The sequence below is a fragment of the Podarcis vaucheri genome (assembly GCF_965113315.1).
Source record: "Podarcis vaucheri genome assembly, chromosome: 11".
NCBI classification, from domain to species: domain Eukaryota; kingdom Metazoa; phylum Chordata; class Lepidosauria; order Squamata; family Lacertidae; genus Podarcis; species Podarcis vaucheri.
The window spans coordinates 27518081-27530982 of NC_138749.1; the positions used below are offsets into that span (position 1 = coordinate 27518081).

Sequence of the window (12902 nt, forward strand, 5' to 3'; positions counted from 1 at the left end):
CTCCCTGACCTCCAGCTGATCCCAAGATAGCACTGGGATCCAGTATAATTAACTTTAAGATTAGGTTTAGGATGGATAAATGAAAGTAGCTTTTTACACAACACATATTTAAATTATGATGTTTGCTGCAAATAAGATGTTATTTGATGACTCTAAAGAAGAATTGAACAATTAGCTGTGATAGCAGAATAATGTAACAGCCGTGTTCAGAGGCAGACGCTGAATCTCATGTACTGAGAACAAGCATTCAATGCCTGTTGTGTTCATGCCCTGCTTGCAGGCTTCTGACTGGGGAGTGTGTGTTGACAGCAGGATCCTGGACTAGATAGATCCTTGGAGTGATGCAGCAGAAGAACTATTCCTGTGTTCTTGTGGTGTTGGGGCAGAGTGTTATTTTCCCCAATGCTTCTTGTTTTAACTGAAATTTGTGAAAGTTGCTTTGGTGTTTGTGTAACTCAGAGGTGGGGAACCTGTGGTTCTCTAGATGTTGCTGAGCTACAGCTCCCTTCTTCCTAGCCATTGGCTGTGCTTGCTGGGCCTGATGGGAGTTCTAGTACAGCAACATCTGGGGGCTAAAGATTCCCCAGCTTGCATTTAATTTAAGGCAGTTTCAGTACATTTGCTCTAAAATAGAAGAATAAATGCATGAAACTTGAAAAACTTTTGTTTAAGAAACAGGCCGCTTTGTCCAAAGTAGCATGCTTCTGCCACTCTCTAAGCCATTTCTGAAGAGTTTTCATTGATGGACGTTTATGACATTAATTGTGGCTTAAGGTTCAGCTGAAACTCATTTCTTCCTTTATTACAGATCATAGTGAAATAGCAGTAGTCATTCTGAAAGAGCAAAGAATTAAAATAACACTAATTGTAAATGTTAACTGGGCAATTATTTCAAACTATTGAGGATATTTTAGCACCTCAATAATATGAGCTAGATAGGTTTTATTACTGTGTGGAGGAAGGGGCATGAAAGTGCTGAATTTTGTTAATGGGGGTTCTGTACAATGCAGTGGCCAAGGACAACACAATTAAGTCATCTGTACTTCTAGCTTTGATTGAATTATATCAGCTTTAATGGACAGATTGGGGGAAAATGTTTTATCTCTCTTTTAAATCTGGCAGGGAAAGAAGCATTGTCCGTTAATTTTAACCATATGCAGCTAAGTAATACACTTGACAGATGCTAATTTCCTTAAGTTGTAAGCAGCAAATGATGCATGAATTAAACAGCAACATGCTTTTTAAATGCCTGCTGGTATTCCTCCCAAACTGGATTTAAATAAAGTTTCTTGATGTAACTACAAGGAACCAAGATAACAATAATGAAGGGTTTCATAACAATGGTTTTAAAATTAATCAATTGTTTTATTTTTCTATTAAGTCTAATGGGGATGGTTGCATTAATTCTGCATACATTATTGCAAAAACAAACACTAACATTTACATATTTCTTTTTTCACCCTGCTGGCGCTGCAGCAGTTTGTACTAATAAAAGTGATGTCTTAGAGTCTTAGTTGCTAGGGTCTCTGGTGATCAGATTGAGAAGGGATTTATCCTCTTACTGCTCCTACCCTTCAAGTTAAATACAGTCATTTGAAGAAATCACTGTTTGATGCAGATTATCTTAACATTTACTTCCTGCATTACTGAACTTAAATACATAGCATGATACAGTCAAAGTTAAGTATTTCTAAGACTCATATCAATGGGAGAATTACTGTGCTTTCCTAGGCATGTCTACTCAGAGGTCAGTAGGACTTAATCCAGGTAATGGTGCATAGGATTGTAACCTTAAGCTTTTACTCTTTTTTAAAAATAATAAAAATAATAAATCAGTAATTAAATTAATGGGCCTTTAGTTCTGGTTAGATAGTGTCTAGATTCTGTGCTATTGTGATAATAGTTCTTTTTAAAGCCATTTCCATGTCTCTGGAAAGAAAGGGGGATAATTCCCATTAGGATTCAGCAGCCAAGCATGTCTTTATGTCACAAGAACAGTTCAGTTTTAATGTTATTTTTGAAAATGTGGTGATTTACCTAGAATGTACATTTTTTTCTTACAGACTGTCTTCTAGCCAACTGCCCTAATATCATATATGTGTTCATAAACATATAGGCATATGTATGCACCAGGCAATCTTCTTGTTTACTTAAAAACAGCTGCTCTATATATTTCTTTAAGTCAATCAGTTTACTTATATAATGCCTTCTCCACGAATAGTTGGTGGTTCACAGAAAATAAGTCTATAATAATAATAATACACAGGTATAATACTTATTAAATGTGAGGATTTATGAGCTGACAAGCTAGCTGAGATAAAGCTCCAGGCATTCAGCCATCTCTGTATAAAGGATTTATTGCAAAACTTCAAACAGTTACAAGAGTTTCAAAAAGCACATCCATCTCTTAGGAGTCAGATGAGTCATCTGGTGTCTTTTTGTGACGTCTCCAGCAGACCCATCTCCTTAGTTCACGCCTCCTCTTACCTCTGCTCTGTGAGTGGCTGGGTCCTGGCATCGGCTCCCTCCTCCCAGCTTCCTCCTCTGACGTGGAAGAGAAACTACTGATTACCGACTTGGGCTCTCTATACTTGTCTCCCTCCCCCCTCAGCTCTTTTGCAGCCTCCAACTCCCTGACATTAAAGTTATAACATGACTGCAGAAATTAACAATTCACTTAAAATATATCAAAGTGAGCATAAAACTTACCAGCAGATCAGTTAGCAATATTCAATACATTCACTTCCCAAGGTTGTCCAAATCTGATGGTGTTACCATAAATACATTAATAAAGAAACATGTTGTAATAATAATACATCTCTAAGTGATTTACAGTAGATTAAAACAGAAGAGCAACCCCTCTTTTGTATGTAGACCCAACAGGCTCAGTGTTTACTTTTGAAGGCTCCGAGGGCTAGAAGATGAAGTAAAGTAAGTAGACCCCCCACCCCAAAGGTCAATATTGAGTCTTTCGCCCCTCACAGCACTTCTCCGGAAACAGCTTCTTGATGAAGGCTCCTTGTGCCAGAGTCTGGGGACTCAGCTACATTAGTCAAAAAAACATGTTTTGAATTTGTTATAAACATGCAACATCAGATGGCGCCAGAGAGCAAAAGCGATTTTTACATCGCTCCAGCCCCCTTTTGTTATAACGATTTAATTTCTGACTTATTTATGGTGGGGGTTTGTTCTGTGTGTATATCTGCCCTGGGTAAGAAATGTACTAGATAGGGGGACTTCCGGGTTAGCGCCATCGGCAAATGGCGGAGTTCCTCCGACTGGAGGAACTGGCTCCGTGGAAACTGGGTCTTCCCGCCACGGCGAAGGTGGGGAACCCGCTGGAAATCCCAGGCGGAGGAAGCCTGGGAACGTTGGGTTCGGCAGGGCACCAGGAGCACCCCCTACTCATGGGGAACCCCATTTTGGGGTTCCGGAGTGAAGTGGGGTGAGCGGTGCGGTGCTGTGAACTGATTGCTACTTTCATGGAGTGAAGCCGCACAGCCATTGCCGGAGAGCGCTGACTTTATCCTGTGGACAATTGGATTTAAAACAAGTACCCGAAGCGGGAAGGTTCAAAACAGGAAGTCCGCCTTCCGCTTTTTGTATATAGACTGAAGCAAAAACCTTGTAAGCTAAAGCCTGGAAAGTCGTTTAAAAAGTTTAAATTTCCTTCATTTATAACTACTGAAACCCCCTTGGAAGCAGGAGAAAAGGGGGGGGGGACTTTGTTTAACGCCTGCAGGAGAGGGAGTGAAGAAAGATAAGTTTCCACCGTCTCTAACCTGGGAACGGGGTGTCAGAGACAGAAATTGTTGGAGAGGTTCATTGACTGTGAATGGAATACTTTGACAGATAGCTAAAGAAGAGAAATAAACTGATTCCAATGTTGCCTTTTGCATTCTAAAGAAACAAAATATCTGAAAAATGAAAGTAATTTTCCTTTGTTGGACTTGCCTTAAAAAGATGGATACATATAGAAATTGTCTCCTCTAGAGGGAGCTTGCTAAATTGTTGCTGCAGTCTACTTGAGGACTCTACAGCTGTGAGATTAAGATTGTGGGACCAGTCCTTTTGACCTTGACTAAATATGAGCTGGGAGGAAGTTTTGGTGCTTGCTTTATGCAAGACAAGTGCTTTGTTGGAACAGACGCATGAGAAGATGGATTTGATGAATGAGAAAATGGATTTGATGACTGTTGTGGTCAATAACTGTGGACAAACAGGGAATATTGATACAGAAACCATTCAGGGACCAACTCAGGAACCTGTATTGATTGGGCAAGTGCAGAAGATAATGGAGGAGGTTGCGGTTGCACCTCAAATAATACAAATGGAGAGACCTGAGGCCCTACAGGAGCATAAGCTGCTGTTTTTGAAGATTGAAGTTGGAGTGGGCCAGGGGGAGTCTGGAGCTGAGGAGGTTCTTAACTTTGGAGAGACTTTGAAATATGCTCTTAAACATTTTTTGGATTACATTGATGACTGTGGGGAGTGGGACTGTGGGGAATGGGCTGGTTTGATGAAGGGAGACGGAGATAATTTTGGGTTGGAACCTCCCAGAGACCTACTCCTCAATGAGAAAGGAAAGAAATTAAGAAAGAGACCAACAAAAGACAAGGGAAAGTGCAGGTATAAACAAGAAGAAGAAGATCTGCAGAAGGGACATGGAAGAGACTTAAGGGCCTCGGACATAAGACTACCAGGTTGATGGACTAGATGGAATGGACAGTAAGGACTGACATGACCCGAGACCAGGAAGAAGAGATGTTGGGTGAAGATTGGAAGAAATTTTATAAAGAAAAAAAATTATTTAGGGAATTAGCCTAAAATTAATGAATATTAGGGAAAATGTTGGAATGAAACTATATGGCTCTAGTAGAAATGATATCAGGAGTTATGTATAATTGAGTATTAAGTTTCAAGCTCTAAGGTATTTTATGGTAAGATAAGGTTAAATAAATTAAGGTAATTTGAACAATAGAATATGGGGAAAAGATGGAAAGGATTTGTTGAGTTAATAGGTTAAATTGTTAAGATAAATTATTTAATAAAAATTGAGAAAGATGGAAAGAATTTGCTGAAATAACTAATTAAACTAGAATACAAAAAGGGAGGTGTGAGGAGGTCAATGAAACAAGCAAATGGAAGTTAAAGATATGTAATATGGGATTTGTGTCTTCTTTTTTAAATCTTTTTGCTGTATTGTTGTATTGGTTTTTATGTTTTGCTTTTCTTCTTCTTTTTTATGTATTGTAGTGTTGTTTTTTATTTTTTATTTTTTTCTGTAATTCTGAAACTATTAATAAATATTATTTAAAAAAAGAAAAAAGAAATGTACTAGATAGGTCCCAAATGAGTAAAACAAGTCTTTTTTTCTAAAAAGGCAAGAAACAGGAGAAAGGAAGTAAGTAGAGAGAAAGAACACCCAAGGGATCAAAATTAATTCTTAGTGCAAGTTAAAAAAAGAGAAGGCATTAGGAACAATTGGTCAAATCATAAATAAACTAAAAAATCCTCCTATTCACAAGTCTCTCATTTCTTCTTTTGTTCATCAGTTACTTAATTCTTAGAATGGGATAAGTTTGTATTTATATTTGTATTTGCACAGTAAGATTTATTACCTGGAGTATGTGCATATATCTAAGGCTAGCTGAGTATCTATTTCAGAAGCTTATGAGGAGCATTCGAGGTTTAAATCTTGCTAAGTCAGACCAAATTTGTCCATTTACAGTGAGTTGCATGGACTAATATTGCAGACCATTAACTGTGCAAGAGGCTGTGTACTGACAACTTTTTTTCCACCTAAACTTTCGACAGGTAGGTACTTGCTGCCAAATGCTGTTACACAACAGTCATGGCAAAGTGGAGAAACTTCCAATCTTGTCCGAATGCGCAGTCAAGCTCTTGGGCAGTCAGCGCCTTCTCTGACAGCTAGCTTGGTGAGTTATATTTTCAAATATTTGTTTATTCAAGAAACTAATGTTTATGTAACATTGCTGCAAGGAGTTTATTTGCACTACAGTCAAATAATCCAAAATTGTTTTCAAAAGATACAGTAATTCAGGGCCTTTCACATAACTGTTGTCGGTTACTGTATATAATAGTACTAAACATGTACAGTTTATCTGAATTATGTTTACTGAGGGAGCTGTAATTTTGAATTGCCTTACTTGCTTTCCTATAAAACCTCAGCTGGGAGGACATTTTAGTATAGTTTTTCCATTTAAGTAGTCTATTTAAGAAAAAGAAGCAGTCACTTTTTTTAATAATACACTAGTTTCAAATACTGGGGTGTGTTTGTTTTTTAAAAAAGACATTCTATTATTTTGTTCTATTATGTGCATGCAAGTAGCTTACTAAAGGAATGTGTATATTGGTGTGTGTATTTGAAGCTCATCACGATAACGAGTAAAACATAGATTGGCATACTGTGTAGGACTTTTTAAATTGGGTGATGGAGCTTCAGGTTGCAGCTGGTACTAAATCTCTAAGTTAGAGGAATGTTAGCAATAGAATCAACTTTTGCACCACCACTATTTTATAGGGGGAGGGGGATATGTTTTTGAAAGTCATCTTGCAGGTCAATGGAACGGTAAGGCTGTCCTCAAAAAGTATTCAGTCTTGGTGTGGCCCTGAAGACTATTTTAATCTTAGTGTTAATTTTTTCACCCCACCTCTCCAAAACCAAAGGAGAAGCTTGGGCCTGACACTTCATTATAGATAATAAGAAAGTACTAAGTACTTGTGCTTATTTCAAAATATATATTTAAACTGATAGATATATTTAGTTATGAAAGGATGGAGATGGAATAGTTACTCAATGGAATCAGATTTGGAGACAGGTAGATAAAATCTCCTCCAGTCTGCCCGTTGGGGATGCACAATGTAACTTATTACTGAGGTGGTATCTAACACCTGCAAGGTTAAATGAAATCCACCCAGTTAATGGCTCTGAATGTTGGGAATGTTTTGTGGGAAATGTCCATTTATAACATAATGTGATGGAAATGCCCAATTGTCACAAATTATTGGTGGCAAATAACTCAAAATATCTCAGATATAATAGAGCATATATTGAGACCTAGCCTCGTGTAGATGGGGATAATGTAACTATAAATCTGAAATCACTTGTCAGTATTGCCAAAATCGTATGGGCAAGAAAATGGAAATGCCAGCAGGCCCCAACAGAGTGGGGATGGCTGATGAAATGTACAGAATTGCCTATAATGGACAAGCTGACAGAGCTAGTCATAATAATAATAATAATAATATAAGGAAGGTAGGCAGGCTAAGAATGCTGACTTTGCTGAAAGATAGAACTGTTTTGTTGAGTTCAGGAATGTGCACTATAAATGTAGGATTGAAAATATTTTAGCGTATGTAATTATGTATGAGAAAACATGGGGATAGTGAGCTTTATGTGTAAAACATCACATTAAAAAACTTCATACACTTAGAACTATAGTATCAAGTAGTATCTGAAGCAAAACATTGCAATGTGGAGTGTTCAGTCAAGTAACAAATAAGAAAATAAAACAGCCAGGTTGGACCACGCCAAAGACCTTTCTAGTCTAGCACTCTATTCCCACAGTGACTACAGGAAAACTGCAAAAAGACATGAACATGACATTTCTTTCTACACTCAAATTCTAGTCCCTTCACACATGTACAGAGTGTTTCAGTATGAAAGGTATGGAAATGAAACATATAGCAATATTTTTGTCCATTTTCATGGTACAGAGTCTGAGGTAGTAGAGAATGAGTTTATAAAGTCTACACACTTATAAAGAAGTACCATAGATTCTAATTTCAATTTTTAGATGTGACTTCTCTTGAAACATAGAATTGTGGTTGTTCTATTAAATAATGGCTTTTCATGTAATGATGGTATGCAGCATTGGAAGTTATCTAAATTAACATACCCTTCAATTTTTCTGCATTACATTTTAACGCTGATACTTGACCAGTGATGTACTGTTTTGCTTCACTCAGTCAGCATTTGTCTAAATAAATGCTGCTTATTTGACCTTATTACATATTTGCTGTTGGAAAAGAGCAGAACATTCATTTCTGAAATATTCCTCTCTTGCTTTGTAGAAGAATTCCTCTGTACTCTGTTATTGCCACAGCTGAAAATAACTGTATGGAAAGGAATGGCCTTTCTTCCTGGGGAGTTTGCTGTATTTGTTTAGGAGAGAACAAATAACAAACACTTAATTGAAAATAATAACTCCTACTAAATTGTCATATGCCTTTTGTAAAAATGGTTTCAGATATAATTATGTTAATTAGATTATAACTTGGTATTTGTATGTATTTCAGGAGTACTTCAGTACTATTTTATGCTTTGCTTCCTCAAATAAAATGGTTCAATTACCTACCTGAGAGGTTATAAAATACCTTATGTACATAATGCAAGAATAAACAAGTGCGCCTTCAGAAGCATTAATTGGAAATATATTTGAATGTGAAATATAGTGCTGGCTTGCTTTTTAGCAGTAATGTTGAAATCACTGTTCTGTTAAAATGGGTTGTTTAAGAGTATTGAAGTGGGTCAAAGAGCTTCCTGATAACTGAGCAACACTGTAATTGAGAGGGCTGGCCCACCCATGAGGCAGAGTGAGGCAGCTGCCTTGAGCAACGAAAGTCCCACTGCTAGTGTAGAAGTGCTGCCTCCAGCAGCACCAGTTTTCAGTGAGATCTTGCCAGAAACTGGCACTGCTGCTGGTACTTTGTGGACACCTCCACACAATACAGATAACAGAGGCTTGCGGCACCCGCTGCGGCTTGTGGGGTGCCAATGGGGCAGGTGGCACATTCCTCTTTTGCCTCAGGCAGCAAAATGGGATGTGCTGCCCCTGGTAATTGACATGGTCTATATATTCAGCAAAATTAAAATACTTATTGCAACTGATCTCTCTCTCTCTCTCTCTCTCTCTCTCTCTCTCTCTCTCTCTCAGTGTGGTGTAGTGGTTAAGAGCGGTAGTCACGTAATCAGGGAAACCGGGTTCGTGTCTCCGCTCCTCCACATGCAGCTGCTGGGTGACCTTGGGCCAGTCACACTTCTGTGAAGTCTCTCAGCCCCACTCACCTCACAGAGTGTTTGTTGTGGGGGAGGAAGGGAAAGGAGAATGTTAGCCGCTTTGAGACTCCTGAAGGGGAGTGAAAGGCGGGATATCAAATCCAAACTCTTCTTCTTCTTCTTCTCTCTCTCTCACACACACACACACTGATTTGCTCTGTGAACAACATGGTCTGTGACTGCTTAGATGCTGCCTTCTGTGACAATCTCATAGACGTGCTGAGAGACTACTTTGTTAAATTATCTTTCTATTATATGAGGGTGTTTCCTGATGGGGAGTTCTAAGTTTTACAAAATAATTTCATGGAATTAGCCTTTTTATTTTTTTAAAAAGTTAACTCATTCTGCTCTTGGGATATACCTGTGTGGACAAGGAAGGGATTTGTGTCCAGATCTCAAACCTAAGGACTCTTCATAGGAGGAGGAATGGGAGGAGGCCCCTCCCTGAAGAACAAATGGCTCCAGATACCTCTGCTCGAGCACCGGAGGTCACTATGCCAGCTTCCTAGATTTCTGGATGGCTCTTAGATCCCCCCCTCCATCTTCCCCAGGACTAGAGAAGCAGGGGATATGGCAAGCCAGGTAAAAGCTTTAAGCCACTGTCTAATGTGGCTGACTAATGGGATGTCAGGGACCAGCTGGACACTGAGGAGAGTTGGCTGGAAGCTGATCTCCCAGGTAGCAAGCAGGACAACTCTACTTCTTTGTGCAAGACAGAAAAGGCTCAGGACAAGGGAGAGCTCATGAAGTGGACAGGCAACAGGAAATTCACAGGCAAGCAATGGAGATGCTTCACGGAATGCTCTTCCTGCTCACTGCCTCAGTTGCACATTTTTCGATCCATACCCCAGAGAGACCGCTCTGCTTCTCCACTCTTCTCCCTAAAATAAGATTTTCTGAGCCCACAAAAGAGCATTAAAAAGAATGAACAAATCATGGCTATGCCCAAGTTAAATGCCTTGCCATAAAGGTTTTCATGGGAGGGAGGGGTGCAACCCCCTGATAGCTCTTTTTCCTCCCATCACTGGCAGAAGCTGTTGTGTCCGTCACGTATGTATGGCCAGAGTTAAAAACTGACCTGTATCAGGCCTTTTTTCATATTCTATTTTGTGAGCACCTCTGTGTTCTTGGGATGTGGCAGGCAAAATAACTGAATGTATACCTGCTGTTCTCAGAGTCACTGTGAGCTTATGTATGCTTATTCATGTGTTTCATATAAAGCAGAATGGAAGGGTGTAAATTTTATAAATAAATAGGTGCAAATGTGCACCCTTCCCTCGAAGCATATCCTGTTCTATCCCTCCCAGCAAGGAAGGGCACAGACTTTGCAAAGTCCTTTAATACTGGAGTCAGATGCAAAATTTCATTAGAAGGTTAGCTCTTCTGGTTAAAGTTCATGCTGATTTGGTCTGGTAGAAGCTTTCTGATTCAGTTTTTTATATTTTATTTCACAAGGAGTAGTGCCAGTTGTGGCACAGTCTTGGGGAAAGACTGTTGCTTTTCTTGTCTGTTAATATCTAGAGTCCCCATGACCTCAAGAGGGCTTTAAAAGCATACATCTTCAAACTATCTAAAAATAGTATATTCTTCCCAAAAGCAACCTTCGGGGTCATGCTCCTGCCTGGCAGGCGAGCAAGAAATAAAGGCAAGTAATAAATAAAAGAATTTTGGGGGGATTTTCTTTGCTTTCTGCCACTTGAGGGGGAAGAAGACAAAGAACTATTGGAAGGATTAAACAACCATATTAAAATGTGGTATAAGAAATGTAAAGTAATACTGGATCACAGAAGTAACATAGTCTCTAGGGGAAACGCCCACTGCCCTTTTTGTATCTCTAGTCTCAAGCATTAGTTAAAAAGCATTAATTAAAAGTAGCTAGCTGTAACTTCCCCATCTGAAGGAATCAGGAATAATGGATAAATAAAAGTATAAAACAATGGACATGGTGGCAATGGTAAGACCCTCCACAGTAAATAAGCTTTTCCATGTTTTAATATATTACAGCAGAGGCTTAAAACACTACATCAACTTTGTTACCTGAAAAAACCTAGAAAAAGCCAAAAGAATGTCTCTCAGTTCATGGTTTCCAGTTGTTTTATACTACCCATGCACAAGAGTGAGGTATCATCAGGCTTGAGGAGTTCTGTAGTTTGCAGAAATAAATAAAAATCTGTAAAAGGAGGTCCCAAAAAACATGCTCAGTAGTGATGGAATACCAACTGTTGGGGATAATGGGAAAGCTGGATTGGTGCAGGAATGGAATATACCAGAGGAGAGTATGCCTGATTGACCACAAAAGGGAACAGAACCATTCCAAACTGGAAAATTTCATGCAGATCTTCATTTTCTAACTGCCTTACAGATTCTTACACCTGCCATTCCAGATTGGAACTGAAATAGAAAACTAGAAACTTCTGGCATTTTAAAGTTTGTAGAAGGTTACTCCTTCACAAAATGAATGTTGAGATTTCATTGACTAAGAAAAATAAGTTTTTTTAAAGGAAATAATTTTATATGTAAGATGCTACATTATTGAAATAAAGATTTTATATTAGTTTTCATACTGGTTTCCATCAATTTGGCAGTTAATTCTGGTGTATGCAAAGCAATGAGTGTTGGCCTGTGAGATGGGTGAGGTGATTTTTGCAATGGATTTAGCAGACTGCTTTAAAAGTACGAATGTAGTAGTTTGTGCAAGTGATGTCCACTAGGTGGCACAAGAGCCGTGTGCAGTCTATATCATATGTGCTGTAACTAATATGTACCCTATCCTTCCCTTTTGTTTTCAATGTTCATTTGTTATAGTCAAACTCAACTGCCAATCAAGATACAATGACTACACAGGTGCAACAGCTCTTATTTCAAAATGCATATAAAAGCTACCCATACTGGGATTCTGAAAATAGATAAACTGACTCCGCTCACCCTTGCATACAAATATGATAACTAAAGATTTGCTCTTATTTGTCTAGATCAGGGGTCTGCAACCTTTAAGACAAAAAGAGCCACTTCGACCCGTTTCCGAAGAAAAAAAAACTGGGAGCCGCAAAACTCGTCATTATAAAAATAACTTTTTTGTCACTTTTTAATTATTTCTTTGACCCCTCAGAATTACTCCTCCTCATAGAAATAAACGTTGAATTAACAAGTTACCTTTTTGTGTGTGTGTGTTCTTCACTCCCCTTCAATGCAGTGACCAGCGTACATGCCCCTTACAGTGTAGCGGGCGGGCGGGAAGGTGACGTTGGGACGGTGTGTGACTAACGCACGCACCGCCCCCATGCGACGTCACAGCCAGGACAGCGCCTGCCACAGTGGGGAGTGTCGGGGCGCACAATGCGCTTCCTCCCCTCGCTAGTATCTGCCCCGGAGCCGCGGCAAAGGTGTAAAAGAGCCACATGCGGCTCCGGAGCCACGGGTTGCTGACCCCTGGTCTAGATGTACTGTGAAATTAAAATAGTGCTGGACTTTTAAGACATCTGTTGTTGAAATTCAGATTGTAGATTTAAATGCATTTGGCTAAATGAGAAGCAGGGTTCTTACGCACTCAGTTCATGTTTTTATCCTTTTTCATTATTGACTTCTGATTACTCTTTATTATGAAATGTACTTCAAAGAAAGCATGTTGTTTATGTTGGGATTTACCCTCCCAAGCAACAGGAAGTGGACCACTTAACCTTAGCTTTCTGATGAAGAGGTAGTGTTTTGCTTGCTCTTCAGAGAGTGAGCTCTAAAGGGCAAACAAGATGGGGGAGGAATATCTGCCTGTTCTTTAGAGATGAAGCATTACACTTACTTCTGTAAAACAAGAAAATCCTTA

General features: G+C 39.1%; 1 protein-coding gene across 6 annotated transcripts in view; it reads left to right on the forward strand.

Annotated features, from left to right (window-relative positions):
- MAST4 (microtubule associated serine/threonine kinase family member 4) overlaps positions 1–12902 on the forward strand; it is a gene marked incomplete at its 5' end in the record, with an annotated part of 211650 nt that overhangs the window by 30416 nt on the left and 168332 nt on the right. For 5 of the 6 annotated variants that reach the window (XM_082191834.1, XM_082191838.1, XM_082191837.1 and 2 more), the window contains one exon: positions 5818–5939. In XM_082191834.1, coding sequence (XP_082047960.1) covers positions 5818–5939 — 122 coding nt within the window. Of the gene's footprint in view, positions 1–5817; positions 5940–12902 lie in introns of those variants that run through there. The other variant, XM_082191844.1, reaches the window with a different exon arrangement.